At 51.2% G+C, this 17,467-nt stretch overlaps 1 protein-coding gene across 1 annotated transcript in view; it reads left to right on the top strand.

Annotated features, from left to right (window-relative positions):
- CMIP (c-Maf inducing protein) overlaps nt 1–17,467 on the top strand; it is a 252,584-nt gene that overhangs the window by 139,419 nt on the left and 95,698 nt on the right. Inside the window, exon 2 of the mRNA XM_035281878.3 lies at nt 13,109–13,234. Within this exon, the coding sequence (XP_035137769.1) occupies nt 13,109–13,234 (126 nt within the window). The remainder of the gene's footprint in view (nt 1–13,108; nt 13,235–17,467) is intronic.

Below are 17,467 nucleotides of genomic sequence, written 5' to 3' on the forward strand. Positions count from 1 at the left end.
TGAGGCTGGAATGGTTTGAACGTGAAAATATCAGTCCTTTGCTCTATTATTAAACCTTGAGCCATGTGGCCATAAAAGGGGGTGGCTGCCATCGCTGGTTTTGTGATTAATGAGCCCATGTCCTGCCTCCTGACTGTCTCCACGGAGTCCTGGGCACCAGCTCTGCCCTGCCAGCCCAGCTGCAGGCTATGCTGCTGAGATCTGGGAGCAGAGAAGGGTGTCTGGAGGATCTTTCTGCTGTCTTGAAGAATTCATGACCCCCTTTTGGGTCCCCAAGGAGAGTTGGGTGTTGTGGGACTTGGTTAAGATTGGCAAGAGGAGGTGTTGTACCTAGCCTGGTGGGTGGAGGGTGGAGGGTGGAGGGTGGAGGGGGGTGTCTGCCATGCAGCCCTGTGCTGCTCAGGTGCCGTCAGGGCTCTGACCCCAGGCCCTCGAGAGCTGATGCAGCCTGCTTGCCATCCATCATGTGGAGCTGGTTGGTCACCCCGTGTGCTGGACTGACTCCTGGCCGGAGCTCTCCTCTCTGCTCTTTTTGGAGTAATCTGTGGATGATGGAGGAGCTTGGCAAGCATTTCAGCAAAGCTCCTTTTTCTTGTTGAGGCTTGAAAGTAATTGCCTCCGTTTAATGAGTGCCGTAGACCACCTGGTGCTTCTGGGCATTGAGTTCATTGGCTGCTGGCACACATGGATCCTCACCTCACCTGGTGCCTGCCTGTAGCCCCTGCCGGCCGCTTTCTCACAGCTATGCTCCCTCCCTAGCACCGACTGAGGAGTGTGTGGGAGGGGGCAGCATAATCATAGTTGTCTGTACCGGATGCTCGCCTGTGCTCGCACATGCCTTGGCCCATTCAGTTGCTCTCTGCAAGCACCAGCAAGGCAGATACGGCATTCCTCCTCTTCCCTCCTCCCTCCCCTTTGCTGTCCTCCCCTCTGCTGTACCCGCTTCTCCTCCTTTTACTCCTTTTTTGAGACAAGATCTGGCTCTGTTGCACAGGCTGGAGTGCACTGGCGGGATCTTGGCTCACTGCAACCTCCAATTCCCAGGTTCAAGTGATCCTCCCACCTCAGTCTCCCATGTAGCTGGGACTACAGGTGCGCATCACTGTGCCTGGCTAATTTTTGTATGCTTTGTAAAGGCAGAGTTTTGCCATGTTGCCCAGGCTGGTCTGCAATTCATGAGCTCAAAGCTATCCACCCACCTCGGCCCCCCAAAGTGCTGGGATTACAGGTGTGAGCCACCGCGCCCGGCCAGTGTGACCTTTCTCTTAGTTGTAATCTAATTCGAAGTGGTCAGTTGGGTTGATTTCATGGTGCAGCAGGCCCCCTTCTCTATGGGAGATATGTTCCAAGGCCCCCAATGGATGCCAGAGACCTCAAATATTGCTAAATTCTATATACACTATGTGTTTTCCTAAATATATATATACTTATGATAAAATTAAATTATGAGTTAGATACAGTAAGACACTAGCAGCAGCAATTTAAAAAACAGAACAACTAGAACAATAACTGTAATAAAGGTAATACGATGCAGAGTCTCCTCTCTGTCTCTCAAAACACCTTAATATTTTGAGACCGCAGTTGACTTGTGGGTACCTGAAACCTCTGAAAGTGGTTTCAGATTAGAGAAACTGCTGTATTCACCAGGCTGTACAACCATCACACTAACTCTAGAAGACTTTCATTTCCCAGAATGAAACCCCAGACCTATGAGCGCCACCCCCCATTTCTCTGTCCTTGTCCCTGGAAACCACGAACCCCCTGGCTCTGTGGATATGCCTCTTCTGGACCTCTTATATAATTGGAATCATACAGTGTGTGCTCATTTGTGTCTGGCTTCTTTCACTTTGCCTAATACTTTCCCCTTCCTTCCTTCCTTCCTTCCTTCCTTCCTTCCTTCCTTCCTTCCTTCCTTCCTTCCTTCCTTCCTTCCTCCCTCCCTCCCTCCCTCCCTCCCTCCCTCCCTCCCTCTCTCTCTCTCTCTCTCTCTCTTTCTTTCTCTTGTTTTTTTTTTTTTTTTAGGACACAGAGTCTCACTCTGTCATCTAGACTGGAGTGCAGTGGCGAAATCTCAGCTCACTGCAGCTTCCACCTCCCCTGTTCAAGCAGTTCTCCCACCTCAGCCTCATGAGTAGCTGGGACTACAGGTGTGTGCCACCATGGCTGGCTAATTTTTGTGTTTTCAGTAGAGACAGGGATTTACCATGTTGGCCAGGCTGCTCTCAAACTCCTGACCTCAAGTCATCCGCCTGCTTCCACCTCCCAAAGTGCTGGTATTACAGGCTTGAGCCACCACGCCCAGCCTGCATACTATTTAAGGTTCATCCATGTGGTAGTGTGAATTACACCCTCCATCTTTTTTATGGCTGCATAATACTCCATTGGGTGGATGGATCACATTTTGTTTATGCGTCATCTGTTGATGGATACTGTTTCCACGTTTTGGTTCTGGGATATAATGCTGCTTTGAACACTTGCGTGCATGTTTTTGTGTGAACCTGTGTTTTCACATCTCTTAGATGTATATTTAGTAGTGGTATTACCGGGTCATACTTAACTTCTTCAAGAAGTACCAAACTATTATACAAAAAGCTGCCTACGTCATTTTACATTCACACTAGTGGTGTGAGCAGGTTTCCCTTTCTCCACCTCTTCTCCAAACTTTTTATTGTCTGCGTTCTTTCATGTATTTGGTTTTTCTGTTTCCATCCTAATGGGTGTGAATGGGATATCACTTTTACCAGGGAGAAAGTAGAGGCTTAGAGATACCAAGTGACTTGCCTGAGGCCAAGTTGAAGACTTTGGATTTAACTCTAGAACTTCTGATTTCTTTCTTTCCTTCTTTTTAAATCTTTTTTCTGGGCACTGTGGCTCATGCCTATAATCCCAGCACTTTGGGAGGCCAAGGTGGGCAGATCACTTGAGGTCAGGAGTTCAAGATCAGCCTGGCCAACATGATGAATCCCCATCTGTACTAAAAGTGCAGAAATTAGCCAGGCATGTGGGGCACACCTGCAGTCACAGCTGCTTGGGAGGCTGAGGCAGGAGAATCACTTGAATCGAGGAGGCAGAGGTTGCCGTGAGCCAGGATCGTGCCGCTGCACTCCAATCTGGGCAACAGAGTGAGACCCTATCTCAAAACAGACAAACAAAAAGTTTTTCAGTTGGAACATAGCGTACGCGTGCACACGCAGAAGAGTACATACATTGTATACTGCCTGATGAACTTTAACAAAGCGAACACACTGTGTAACCACAGCCGAATCCAGACCTAGAATACGGCCAGGCCCCCTAAAAGCTCCCACTTGCCTTTTTCCAGCACTGTTCCTCCGTGGGGTAACCAGTAGGATCAGCGGCGTGTCCTGGTTTTCCCAGGATTTTCCCCTGATACAGTAGTGACCATTCCATGTCCCAAGAAACCCCTTAGTCCTAGGTACCCTGACTTCTCACAGGGTGGTCCCAGGTCCAGCTCTTTCTGAAGTGTGTATGGGTGGAAGCACATGGTGATGTACGTCAGTGATGCGCTTCTGCCCAGCTCCTTTTGCGCCGTGCTCAGTTTGTGCACGTAATCTACGTGTTGCGCTTAGTCGTAGATCATTCATTCTGTGTAGGCTTCTGCTGAGTGGATATACCAGGATTTCTTTATTCATTCTTCTCTTGATGGTAATTTGGGTAGTTTCCAGTCTGGGCTACCTAACGCTCAGGGAACACTTGTGCACACGTCTTTGGGAGCATAAATGTGGGCATTTCTGTGGAGGAGGGGATTGCTGGGTTCTAGGGGACTCATGTTCACCTTCAGCAAAGCTGTCACAAGGTGTTTTGCAATTTAACTTCCTGCAGCAATTTAGGATTCTGTTTGCACTGTATCTATGCCAACACTTACCGTTGTTCGTCTTTTGCATTTGAGCCATTCTGCTGGTATGATGGTCTCATACGCTAGCAACCCCTCTCGTCTTTAACTTACTAGTTGCCTATAGACAGAGGCCGGGGCGTGAAGTCCAAAGGTCTTGGCTCTCTTTCTAGCTGAGTAGCTGTGTGTGATTGGTCATATTGTGACCTGCTCGGAGCGTTGATTTTCTGGTCTGTCATGAGAGTGATGCAATACCTGCCTCTGGGGGATTGTAGAATTGAGGGCTTATAAAGGTGATGTGGGAGGTGAGCCAGGGGAGCAGGAAAAGGAGTCTCCCAGCCTGGAAGATCCTAGGACTAGAGCAGGGGGTGGGCACCTGCATCTGGGCCCTCCACCAACTCCATGGGGCTCCAGCAGGGTCCTGGGCCAGTCCCTCCATTCAGCTCCCTTTTCAGTTTCCTCTGAGTTTTTTTGGCCACTTAGTGTCAGAGATGCCCAGTGGCACATACGAAAAGTGACACACCTACGGACACGGATTTCTGTTCATCTCACTGGCCATCTTCAGGGATCATCTGTCTCCCTCCAGCTTGGTGGCTCTGTGATGGCAGAGCTGTGTCTGTCTCCGTCACTGCCCTATCCCCAGGCCTGGGAATAGGGTTGCATCTGGGACGCCTCTGCTTATTGAATGACTACATGAATTCAGTCCTTAGGTGACAGCTTTTATTCAGGGAGGAGTCTGGAGGATCAGGGCATGACCGTTCCCCTTTCGTTCCAAGTCTTGGTTTCCTCATCTGTACAGTTTTTAAAAGTACTAACCCTGACCACAAGGCTGGTTGGAGGATGAAATATGCTTGTGAACAAAGTTGTATTAGAAACTGACACACACTAGAGAAATGGAGGGTGTTAATCTAGAAAGCAGCAACCTATCTCCTGGCCACATCTGGCTCTTTACAGTTAAATTAATGATAATTAAATAAAATGTGTAATTTGGTTCCTCCACCACACTGGCCACGTTTCAGGTGTTCAGGTGGCTCCTGCGTTGGCGAGTGCAGGTGTGGAACGTCTGCATCATGGCAGAAAATCCTGTTGGGCAGTCCTGGTGTTGATGCATTTGGGCTACAAAGAACTTAAGAGCAGTCTCCAGCCTGGCCAATATGGTGAAGCCCCATCTCTAGTTAAAAAAAAAATACAGAAATTATCCAGGGGTGGTGGTCGTGTGCCTATAATCCCAGCTACTCAGGAGGCTGAGGCAGGAGAATTGCTTGAACTCGGGTTGTGGAGGTTGCGGTGAGCCAAGATCGCGGCACTGCACTCCATCCAGCCTGGGCAACAGAGCAAGACTCCATCTCAAAAAAATAAAACATCGATCAGCAATTTTTTAAGGGCCGGGTGTGGGGGAAGGTGCAGTGGCAACAAAAGAAACTGGCTGATCAGCATCTGGAGAATGGTTGGGGGGACCACAAAAGAGACACAGTCTCTCCAACTCCGAGGCCATTGAGAAAGGTGCAGGCAGCTCCATATGCACCAAGGGCACTGCGGCTGGGTTGCAGCCTAGCTTGCCAGTGGATGGCAGTAATGATAACAACGGCCCCAGGGCAAGGAGAGGTTACATTACCTGAAGGAAACCAGGGGAGGGAGCGTGTGAACAGCATTTCGGGAGATTTGTTCTGGGACCCGAGGCCCAAACCGGCCGTCTAGGAGCAGATCGCTACCTGCCACTTTGCTTTTACTGTAGGACTTTCCCTTTGTGGGATTAAAGAGAACATCAAAATAATTTGACAGACCTTCCCCGAATGAGCCTCTGTGGGTTTCTGCCCTGGAGGCCAAGCTGAGCTGTAGGTGCAGGCTGCAGCAGAAGCCGGGTCCTGGGACCCCTGCCATGCCAGTTCCAGCGGTGGCTTCTGGTCCCAGCTCCTTTCTGCATAATAGGCTCTTGTGGTGCGTGATCACAAAGGTATGCAAAGTGGAGTTTGCCTCTGGCTAGAGGAACTTGGCCTAACAGAGGGATGGCAGTTACTGTCTTAGGGGGCTGTGAAAGTGCATCCTGGACATATCTTAAAAGAGCAGGAGGCCTGTGTGAGGTGTCCCCTGCTCTGTGGCATGTGAAAAACAGGGATAAATACAGCTTCCTCGCTTCACCATTGTCGTCAAGTTAAATGAGGGAAAATATCTGAAGCTCCTGGCATGGTGCTGGCTGCGTGGTAACTGCTCAGTAAGTGTTAACCAGGGGCACCTGTGCATGTCCGTATGGGTGCGGCGTAGGGAGGTAGCATTTGCCTAGCAGGTGTCCTTCTGTCATCATTAACAAAGATACATGCAGCTGGTTCTTCACTTTAGGCAAAAGTTAGAGACGATTCATGTGTCCATCAGCAGATGAATGGATAAGCATGTGCCTGCCCTTACAATGGAATGTCAGTCAGCTGTAAAAAGGAATCCGGTTCTGATTCATGCCACGGCGCAGATAAACCTCAAAAAACAGTGAGTGAAAGGAGCCAGACACAAAGAGCCACGAAGTATGTGATGTCATTTATGTGACATGTCTAGAACTGGCAAGTCCTGTAGATAGATATCAGGCTGGTGGCTGCCTGGCGCCTGGGGATGGGGGAGCAGGGAGTGGCAACTTAATGGGTGTGGGGGTTTCTTTGGGGAGTAGAAACGTCTCCGAATGAGATAGAGGTGATGGTGACACAGCATCTCGAATGTACAAAATGCCACCGAATTGTACATCGTAAGTGACGAATGGTTAGTTTTACGTTATGTGAATTTTACTTTGAACTTTAGCAGTGCTGCACGGGGTGGTGAGGACTGAAGCCATTCTCCCAGATCAAGCGGCTTTCAGCACCACCGCGTCGGACCCTGTGATGGCAGCCTTGTCATTAGTCCTGTTGTTGTTTTTGACAACAAGGCTGGAAGGCGCTCCCCTGCCATCCCACTTCTTTCTCCTTTCAGGCCCCAGGGTGTATGTGTAGGCCCAGCAGATCCTTCTTTACAGTGGGATGGTGCCACATGGACCCTGGCCGTGCAGCATGGGTGTCCCGTGTGATGACTCAAGCCGCTTCATGTAGAGAGAGAGGGGACTTGTCTCTAGCCCAGCACATCCAGCCAGCTGTCAGGGCCACACATGCCCCGTGACAAGCAGCCTGCTGTTTTCAACCCCATCCCCGACTAGGCAATGTTTCCCTGGCCTCCCAGATCCTCTGGCCTCGGGAGCAAGCTCACGGGAGGATTTTCCAGACTGGCTTCTTCTTTTGGGGTCCGGGAGCTCCTCCCCTCCCCGGGACATGTTTTTAGTCAGGCTGGACTTCATGATTCATATTCCCTTTGAGAGGAATCCCCATGGAAACCAGCAGGCAGATTTGGGCCGGAGGGAGCTGGCTCCCCAGAAAGGCAAGGGAAGGCACAGGCTGGGGGCCTTGTGTCAGCATCAGGGGCCTGATGGGAGGCTGTTTCTGGGGGGTTCAGCTCACTCCATTCCCCACCCACTCTGAGAGTAGGTCTGAGGAGGTGTCAGATTTGGAATGTCAGTTCTGAAGGCCTTGGCAGGGGTGGGGTGCTCACATGGGGCTCTCATGAGGTCCCTCCAGGCCCTACTTTTTCCAGCCCGGATCCAGCATCATGTGCCACTGAACAGGGTGCTCATCTGGAAATAGGCAGAGGGGAAGTATCTCTTTCTGGTCTGGCAGATGTGAGACCCGCTCCCACTCCCTGCAAAACTAGCCCCATATCTGTCTCTGAGAGCCAAAAGAAAGGCAGAGTTCAATGACCCATTCCCCAGCTCCCATGGAAGGCAGCGTCCCCAGGGGCCGGAACCCCAGCTCGTGGGCTGCCACATCTACTGTACCTGCAGGGCGTGGTCACCTTGTGGGCAGTCGGTCAGTGAGCTGTCCTGCAGAACCTACCGGGGTTGGCTCATTGCTTCTCATATGGCCCTGTCAAGCCTGTGGCGCAGGACAGAGGCCCCTCAGCCTCGGCCAGGGCTCCCCAGTTCCCTTTAATATCCATTTAATGAGAGCAATTTGGCAACAACTTAAAACATGCTCTTGCCCTTTGTCCCAGTAATTCCATTTCTGGGAATCTGGCCTAAGGAAATAATCCTAAATATAGGGTAGAAAAACATGTTTCACAAGGATGTTCACTGCGGGGTTGTGCGTGGCAGCATGAAATGAAACAGTGGCACTGTCCCTGGGGGAGGGGGTGAGAGCGGGGCTGAAACTGATGCTGGCGGAATGTTTTATAGCTGCTACAGTGAGGATTCTGGAGCTCGCTAATCGGAGCAGGGAAATCTATGTGCTATAACGTGAAAAAAGGGCGTTACAGAATTCTATGTACTTTATGATTTGGGCTTTATAAAAAATTACATGTCAAAATAATCAGAAAAGTCATACACCAGAGTGCTAATGAGTGGTCTTGATTGGATTTTTATGGGAGAGATTTTATTCTGTTCATCATGTTCCAAATTACCTTCGGTATTCACGCATTGCCTTTTTTAGTCAGGTTTGTGTTGTAATTTACATACAGTAAGAGTCACGCTTTTAGCTTGCCGATCTGTGAGTTCTGACAAACGTATACAGCCAAGTACCATCGCCCCCACAGTCAATACAGAGAATATTCCCATCGCCCCCACAAGTCCCCCTGCCCCTCGCCTGCCCCAGCGGCTGGCAACCCCGGGTGTGATTTCAGCCCCTGTAGTTTTGTTTATTTCAGGATGTCATATAAATGGAATCATACAGTATGCCTTACACTGCTCTTAACGTTTAGGAAAAAAAAAATTAATCTGCTTGCTGTTCTCTTAGCTGTGCATCTTAGAACAGGATTCCCTACCATCCCTCAGCGGAGGAGAATTTTAACGTTTTCTCTTTTCCAATTCAGCCTCCTACCCCAGACAGGAATCTCCTTCCCCGGAGCTCCGATCATCATGTTCACCTTACCAGGGAATTATCAGTTATCTGTAAAATCGTCCCAGCAACAGGAAAGTACCCAGAACAGCAGAGGTGCCTGGGCAGTGTTAGCTCGCATTTGAGTCCAAAGAACAGCAGCATTCAGGGGCTCAGATCCGAATCCAGCCCGTTCCCCCGCAAGCCTCGCGTGTTCCTGCCCAGTGATCGCGCCACAGCAGCAGCGGCAGTTTGGTTTTTGTTTTTAAATGAACATTTTATTTTAGGACAGTTGGAGATGTGTAGAAAAGTGTCGCGGATGGTCCAGAGTTCTCAGGCACTCACAGTCTGCTTCACATGCTGGCAGCATCTTAGTCTGTCGAGCCTGTCACAACTCATGAACCAATACTGATAGGTGATTGCCGGAGTCCACATTTCATTAGGTTTCCTTAGGTTTTCCATGATGTCCTTTTTCTGTCCCAGAATCCCATCCAGGATCCCACCATGCTTCTAAGTCATGGCTCCCGAAACTTCCCTTGGCTGGGATAGCTGCTCAGGCTTTCCTCGCGTTTCATGAGCACTGGTCAGGAGTTTTGAGGAAGGTCCCTTGGTTAGGGTTTGTCTGCTGTTTTTCTCCTGGTTCGACTGGGTTATGAGTTTGTGGAGGAAGACCCCAGAGGTAGAGTTTAGTCTTTCTCACAATAGTTTGTTTGATTGCACTCTAGTTTGTTCTGGGTACTGTGCTGAGTCCTTGATAAACTGGATCTCCTTTAATTCTCCCAGGAATTCTACCTACTAAATAAATTCTTATCTTAACCAGTAGAGGAAACTAGCTCAGAGAGGGGCAGTAACTTGCCTAAGGACACACAGTAAGTGGCCCAAACACAGGTCTCCTTGGTCCTAAAAAAATCTGCTTTTGGCCAGCTGCTGCTTCAGATAGCAGGCAAGCAGCTCATCTGCTTTTTAAAAACAATATGGGCCGGGCACAGTGGCTCATGCTTGTAGTCCCAGAACTTTGGGAGGCTGAGGCGGGCGGATCACCTGAGGTCAGGAGTTCAAGACCAGCCTGGCCAACATGGTGAAAACTCATCTCTACTAAAAATACAAAAAAAATTACCCAGGTGTGGTGGCATACACCTGTAATCCCAGCTACTAGGGAGGCTGAGGCTGGAGAATTGCTTGAACTGGAGAGGCGGAGGTTGTAATGAGCTGAGAATGCGACATTGCACTCTAGCCTGGGCAACAAGAGTGAAACTCCATCTCAAAGGAAAAACAACCAGTATATATTTATTTATACCCAGCCTTTCCCCAAAAAACCTTGGTTGCAACTTCAGATCACGGCCACATTAAGACAGCTAAGGCAGGGCAGTACAAAAGGTAGACTCAGAAAGCGTCTTTCCTGTGTGTTGTGGGCGGTGCTTATAGGTAAAACACAGATGAACATTGCCTTTATTTTCGTAAGATATTCATTCATTTGTTAAGAAATTAGTAATCATCTCCTAAAGGTCAGGTGCCGTTTAGGCACAAGAAACAGAGCAGGTGAATCCTCCTCCCATGGTGCCTAAACTGTAGCAGGAGACACAGACAGTCAGTGACCAACACAGTAAATATTTGAATGTGGGTGAGGAAAATAAGCATAGAACCAACTGCCAAGCCCTGGCTTCTCCAGTAGTGCTCAGGACAATACATGCTGTTAGGGCTGAGTCATTTACTGCAGAAGACTGAGAACACAGCAGTGCACACGACGCTGGGACAGGGCAGATCGGTGAAGGGCAGGCCCATGAGTGTGACTTTGAGGCATGCCGATATAAAGAGAACCTTCTTGGGTGACACATGGCAGCTGCCTGGGTTGGTGGCCAGAGGGTCCTTTGAGAGTGAGCGATGCGCTGGTGGGAAGGACAGGATGAACGCGGCTGCCTCTTCACCTAGGTTATAGGGTCCAAGCAGCCTCATCGCTTACCTGGACCTCTGCAGCAGCCTGCAGGCTGTCCCCTGCCACCACTGTCTGCTTTCGGGTCTGTTTTCTGTGCAGCAATCCCAGTGAACCTTGGCTAAAGCTCCTGCAGCCACCTGTGAGGAATCCCTGAGCCCTTAGGTGGACCTACCAACCTCTCCGGGAGTGGCCCGCCCTTCTCTCCAAGGCGTCACTTACCGACCCTCGCTTTGTTTCACCCGCTCCTCCTTGGACACTCCCAGCTGTTCCCATCTCAGAGCCTTTGCACTGGCGTGGGCTCTGGGATATTCTTTTGGTTTGTTTGTTTGTTTTGAGATGGAGTTTCGTTCTTGTTACCCAGGCTGGAGTGCAGTGGCGCGATCTCGGCTCACTGCAACCTCCGCCTCCTGGGTTCAAGCAATTCTCCCGCCTCAGCCTCCCAAGTACATGGGACTACATGTGCAGTGCCACCATGCCCAGCTAATTTTGTATTTTTAGTAGAGATGGTGTTTCACCATGCTCACCAGGATCGTCTCGATCTCTTGACCTTGATCTACCCGCCTTGGCCTCCCAAAGTCCTGAGATTATAGGCGTGAGCCACTGTGCCTGGCCTGGGATATTCTTTACTCCTGCTTTCAGCCACCTGTCATCATACCCCATTGTGATTCTTTTTGCAGCACCTGCCACTCTCCAGTAGTTTATTTATGTAGGTATTTTGTTTGTTGTCTCTTTGCCTGCTGGGCTCTGGTCTTATTCACTGCTGTATCTCCAGCACCTAGCATGGTGCCTGGAACATAGTAGGAGCTCATAAATGTCTGTCGGATGAATGAAGGAATGAATGAAGAATTAATTGATCAATGCCTTGTACTTTTTGAGCCTAGTAATTGATCACATCAGGGAAATTGAGGCAGCTTCAGCCATCAACCCTTTCTACCCTCCCCGCCCCTCCAATCATCGTAACTCTACTTTGGCAGACACATACTGAAATTAACAAACCTAATGGAGGTCCTCCATCTTTATGGTGGAATTAGATGAATTACCTTTGCCTCTTGCTTGCAACACAGGATAGAGGCCCGGCCTCTGATTCTGTAGTCAGTGGCTGAGTTCAAACCTGGCCATCCCACTCTTAGCTGGATGACCTTGGGCAAATCACGTGACCTCCTGAGCCTCAGCTTCCTTGTCTGTATGATGGAACGACCCTGATACCTGTTCCACAAGACCTTTGTGAGGATTTAATAATTGCCATGTGTCCAGGGTGCATGCCAGAGCTTGGGAGGTGCTCGCCGTTACTCTTCTCAGCTGCACTGCACTCACCCGATTCTCCTGAAATCTGGCTTCCTAGAGCCACAGTTGCAAGGACAGCTCTAGCTCCTCTGGTTCCCGGTGGCCATGTATCTCTTGGTCACCTGGTGTCTTCTCAGGACAGCAAGACTCACTCAGAGTTGGTGGGTGGCTGTGGATTTCTCTTGCCCGGCCCTGCTCATGACTTAGAATGATAGCTCAACACGTGCTGTTGAGCCCTTGCCATGGGCCAGGCACTGGGGAAAGAGTGGGAACCAAGACAGACCGAGGCCCTGGCTTCAGGGAGCCAGCAGCCTGGCCAGAAGGCAGACATTCAACAGATAATGACACTGAGTAAAGCTACAAATAATACAAGAGGGTGTGGTGAGCACCGGAAGAGGAGGACACAGGGAAGGGTGCAACCTGGGTGGATCATGGGTCTGGAGGGTGTGAGTTGCCCCAAAAAGTGCAGTTGAGATGAGACCGGGAAGTAGAAGCGCAGATGGCAGGTGTGGGGCTGTGGTGTTTCTGGGACAAGGAACAGGTTGAGTTTGAGGCACCATCAGCAGGGCAGTATGAGGAGTGTGGAAAGGGAGCGATGTCACCATGGTGCAGGGCGGGGTGGGGGCACAGGGAGACACTGTCAACTGTGAATGGGAGTGTGGATTTTGTGGCTGGGCCATTGAAGAATGTTGAGTAGGGGAGTGGGGATAGGGAGTTTGCCATCTTGGAACATGGCTCTGGAGGCTGGGTGGAGGATGCATATCTGTGGGGAGAGGAGGAGGAAGGGAGATGGTTGCTTGCCGGGCAGGAGAAGGCGGTGGCTTGTTGCTGGTGAGGAATGGTGGGCTTCTGGCCGTGCCCTGTGCTGGCCTGGAGGATACCAGGAGCAGCAGCGCCTCAGTCCTTGCCCTCCACCTGCTCCCACTCCATTCCCAACTCCGAACCGCCAAACATGCAGGTGGACTTTGACAGTGAACCCCCTTGCATCTGGATATGGCCAGCCAGAAACAGAGAGGCTTCCTTTGGCCCCCAGAGGCACCGAGTTCCTGCGCCAGCTCCATTTGCCTGTCGCCAGAGGGGCGATGTTTCCAGGAACCTTCTGAGAGGCAGACGTCATGCCTGTCCTGTAACCAACGTGTGTCTCTTCTTTTTCTTTTTTTGCTGCAGCCAACTGGGTACATGGAAAACTCAGTCTCCTACAGTGCGATCGAAGACGTTCAGCTACTGTCCTGGGAGAATGCTCCGAAGTACTGTTTACAGCTCACGATTCCTGGGGGAACTGTCTTACTGCAGGTAGGATAAATACACGTGAACAAGCAGTTTCTGCTCCCTCACCCCCCTGTGCTGGCCCTCCCCTCATTTCCCTTGGAGGGAGCCAGGCAACTCTCAAGAGGAAAGGTTGTTTAACTCTGGGTGATTTTTTTCTCCAAGTATAAGAAAACTATAAACTGGGTCCGACTGGATAAAAGGAAGGGGGATTGTGCCTGGCCTGAGCGCCTGCTGCTTGCCGGCTGCAGGAACTTTTCAGGTGACTCGTTTAGTTCCCATAATAAACCTGTGAAGTATGTTTTATGATCTCCATTTTACACATGAGGAAACTGAGGCATACAGGTGCGTTGTTAGGCCCAAGAAGGCTGTGAAAAGCAGATGAGCAATGGATACTACCTTTTTGCTTTACTTCGAGTGAGGGGGTTTCTGACATCTTGCTGGTAATCTAAGTCTTGAGACTGATAGGAGTATAAGCTGTCTTTTTGGGGAAAAAAGTGCATTCTGTATGTACTGGTCAGGACTTTTGGGTGGAAATGTCACAAACGTAATTCCAACTAGTGAGACACAAAGAGAGTTTAATGCTGTTAACTATTAAAATAATTGCAAAGTCGTAGAGAGGACTTCAGGCATTGCTGGATCCAGGGGTCAGGTGGTATCGTTAATATTCAGGGTCTCTCCATGTCCTGGCTGCGCTTCTGTGTGTTGGCTTCATTGGCAGAATCTCACCGTGTGGTAGGAAAGACAAACTGCCGGGAGCCCAAAGGCACGTTCTTAGAGCTTGTGAGCCTTAAGAGTGAGTGTCCTTTTTCTTTCCAGTAGCTTTTAGAAAATCTCATGGAAGCTCCTGACTGGCTCTGCTGTGTTCCCACTCAGCCCCCAGGAATGTCCTCCCCTGGATTACTCTCCCACCCTTGACCTCAGGCAAGACCCAGGTACTCTGATTGGAAGCCCCGCCAGGCCCACACACAGGCGGTGAGTGGGTCAACTGCAAATGGAAAAGTGACTGACAACCACAGCCCCGGTCACACATACATAAGACGTGTTCTATCATGTCAGGGAGCCAGCCCAATTCCCAGAAGGAACCCTGAGTCCAACACCCCTCATCTAGAGAAAATTTACCCTCTTATCTGTGCAAAGAAGTCTGCCTTGATTTTTCTTTGGGGATCGTTTTATTTCTGACCTGTTTCTCCAGGGAAACTTTCTCTTAGCGCAGAGATGCTCTCTAAAAATCTATTTCAGATTTAGCGGCCACTGGATAGTGTAACAGCATTGGGCTAAGAGTCACCCAATTTGGCCTCCGAGGAATACTGAGCTGTTGGAAAAGTCCTGTCCCTTACTGTCATCTCTCAGAGGACTCCGGAAACCACGCCTGCCCCAGTCTGCTTTCTTCTTAGTGAATCTCTCCCACTGTGCCCTCTATGCTTTGCTTCCGGTCCACTCACCCTCTCCCTCTTCCCCCACAGCCAGCAAAGCCTTCCTCTCTGTGTCCTTTCTTTCTCTCCTCTCATATTTATGATAGACGTCAGTCTCACCTTCCTGCCAGACGCTTCTGCCAGCCCCCTACCTCTTCACTCGCTCCTTTTTTTTTTTTTTAATTATTTTCTTTTCTTTTATTTATTTGCTTGGTCTGTCGCCCAGGCTGGAGTGCAGTGGTGTGATCTTGGCTCACTTGCAACCTCCGCCTCCCGGGGTTCAAGTGATTCTCCTGCCTCAGCCTCCCAGGAAGCTGGGACTACAGGTGGGCGCCACCATGCCCAGCTAATTTTTGTACTTTTAGTAGAGATGGGGTTTCACCATGTTGGTCAGGCTGGTCTCAAACTCTTGACTTCGTGATCCACCCAACTCGTGGGCAGCACTGCTGGGATTACAGGCATCAGTCACTGTCCCCAGCTTGCTCGCTCCTCCTTCTTGCCCTTCCAATGCCTGCGGCACAAAGTCCCTGAAGGAGGTGGTTACTGCCAGCCCCCTCAGGGTGGGAGATGGGGTGGGCAATCACAGGGTTCCGTAGCCAACAGAGAGATAGGAATGCCAGAGAATGTCCCACCCCAGTGATTTTCCTGCTGTCACAGAGCTCTGAGGTAGCATCTCCTCTGTGCTAGGGGGAGGCCCCATGGGTGAAGAACCCCTCAGCCCTTGGGGAGACAGGGCCATAAACAATGATTATTGAAATAATGGCTAAGACAGAGGCAGCCCAGAGGACTGGGAGCCCAGAGGAAGGAGAGACTCATTTGTCTTGTGGGGGAGCCAAAGCAGGCTCCCTAGACAGGCGGCATTAGAACTGGGTGTAGAGGGATGAGTAGGAATGTGCCAGGGTGGTGGGGCAGGGGGCACACACTTTGGGCAGAGAGGATGTGTGTACAGAGCATGAATATGGGGGGACCTCCTTGCAGCTGGAGGAGACGGGGCAGTGGAGTTCAGGACCGGGGATGCATCTGGACCTCTTGGGCGATGGCCAGGTCACCTAGGCCTTGCCAGTGAGTGATGAAGCCTCGGACTGTTCCAAAGGCAATAGGGAGCCACTGAAAGCTCTGAAGGGGTAGAGGGACATTAGCGGAATCAGTGTGGTGACAGGGCAGAGGGACCTAGATTTGTGCATGACAAAGAGAGGTGCGGGGAGCCCCTTAAAGCAGTCCAGTCAGAGGAGAGTAGGCTCTGAGACCCCACCTTTCTGCTCCACCAGCAAAGGGGACTCATTCCTTCTAGGGCTGGAGGGGCAGCCCTGGCCCCCAAAGGAGGCCAGAGCATCACTCACCACAGGGACGGAGGGGCAGTGAGGCTGAAAGGCAGAGAGGCTGCTCCTGGAATGTCCCTTTAACCCGGCCGTGGCCACGGGCCCAGCTGTGATGACTCGCCTGGCTGCTGCGTCCGGCAGGGCTTCAGGGCAGAGCTGCCCCTGCGGCGCTGAGGAGCCGAGCGGGTAGGGGACCTACAGCTGCTCCAGCATCTCACTGGTTCGCTGCCCCCTGCTCCCGTGGACAGCACAGTCAGAGGCAGGAGCAGGAGAGGAGAGGGCAGAGGAGAAGGAGGAGGAGGAGGCAGCCTGCAGCTCCTCAGATCCAGAGCCGGACTTCGAGCTAGGGCGGGAGCAGCAGACTCGTCCTCCCACCCCTTCCACCCCAGGGAACCCAGGTGGGTGCAGCCCCTGCCCCTGGTGGCTGTGGTTCTCTCCCTGGCTGCCATTTCCATCAGGGGAGGTGGACCTGGGTCAGCTTCTCCCTTGCTTTCTTCTCGTCCTCACCCCCTTGCTCTGCCCACGGTGATGCATGGGTGGTCTGTGGCTGGCTAATTCTGTCGACAGGGCTAGTAAGTCCCTGTGGTTCTAGGGAAGGTAGGGTGGGGTGTGCTTGGCCCCCGGGGCGGTGCTCAGGGCTCTTTCAGTCCTGGTCGTATTCACGTGCCCTTGTGACCCTCTGCTTTGAGAGCCTTTTCTTTGTCCTGATTCACGTACAACACGCTGTATTAGAACCTAGAGCCGTGGTGTAACTGAGAACAAACCCTGTGGCCCTGGGGACAGATTTTCCCTGCTCCAGTGTGGGAGGGGGGACCAGGAAGCAGCAGGGTGCCCTCCTGGGCCAGTCTGTCCGAACAGCATCACCTGAGTGCTCCTAGTCAACACAGCTGCCACCAGCCATGCATGGCAGCTCACATTTGGATTTAATTTACTTAATCAGATGAATAACAAGATTCCTCAGCCCTCAGCTACACCTCCAGTGCCCACAGGCCACACATGGCTAGAGGCTGCTGCATTGGACTGGACAGATAAAGAACATTTCCCTTGTCACTGAGGTTCTGTGGAGCCATCCTAGCCTCCAGGCTTTTCATTTTGACCTCATGCTGCAGGCACCTGACCCCCTCCCGGAGAAAACTGCCTGGGGCCACAGGGTGCTCTTGGATCTTGGGTCTTCAACCTGCTGCATTACAGCTCCCAGGTCTCTCTACCTAAGGGTGATGGCAGGGCCCAAACAGGGCCAGTGTCCCCTCCCTATCCCAGGCTGGCTGATCTCTCTCTGTCTCTGCTCAGGTTCTCCGCATCCAAGTGTGTCTGTTTTCCTCCCTCTCTCTGATGCCTTTTCTCCATATCTCCCTCGCCTCCCTGCCCCTTCTGCCCCCTGCTGTCTCTTCAGTTCTTGCCACGGCTCATTCTTCCGGACTTCTCTTACATGTCCTTCCTCCAGGGCTCTCTCCATCAGCAAGCCTGTCCCCCAGTCCTCCCTGTGTGTCTCTCCCCTTCTCTCTTTTCCTCCTCCTCCTTGTAGA

Source organism: Callithrix jacchus, chromosome 20 (assembly GCF_049354715.1).
Source record: "Callithrix jacchus isolate 240 chromosome 20, calJac240_pri, whole genome shotgun sequence".
NCBI classification, from domain to species: domain Eukaryota; kingdom Metazoa; phylum Chordata; class Mammalia; order Primates; family Cebidae; genus Callithrix; species Callithrix jacchus.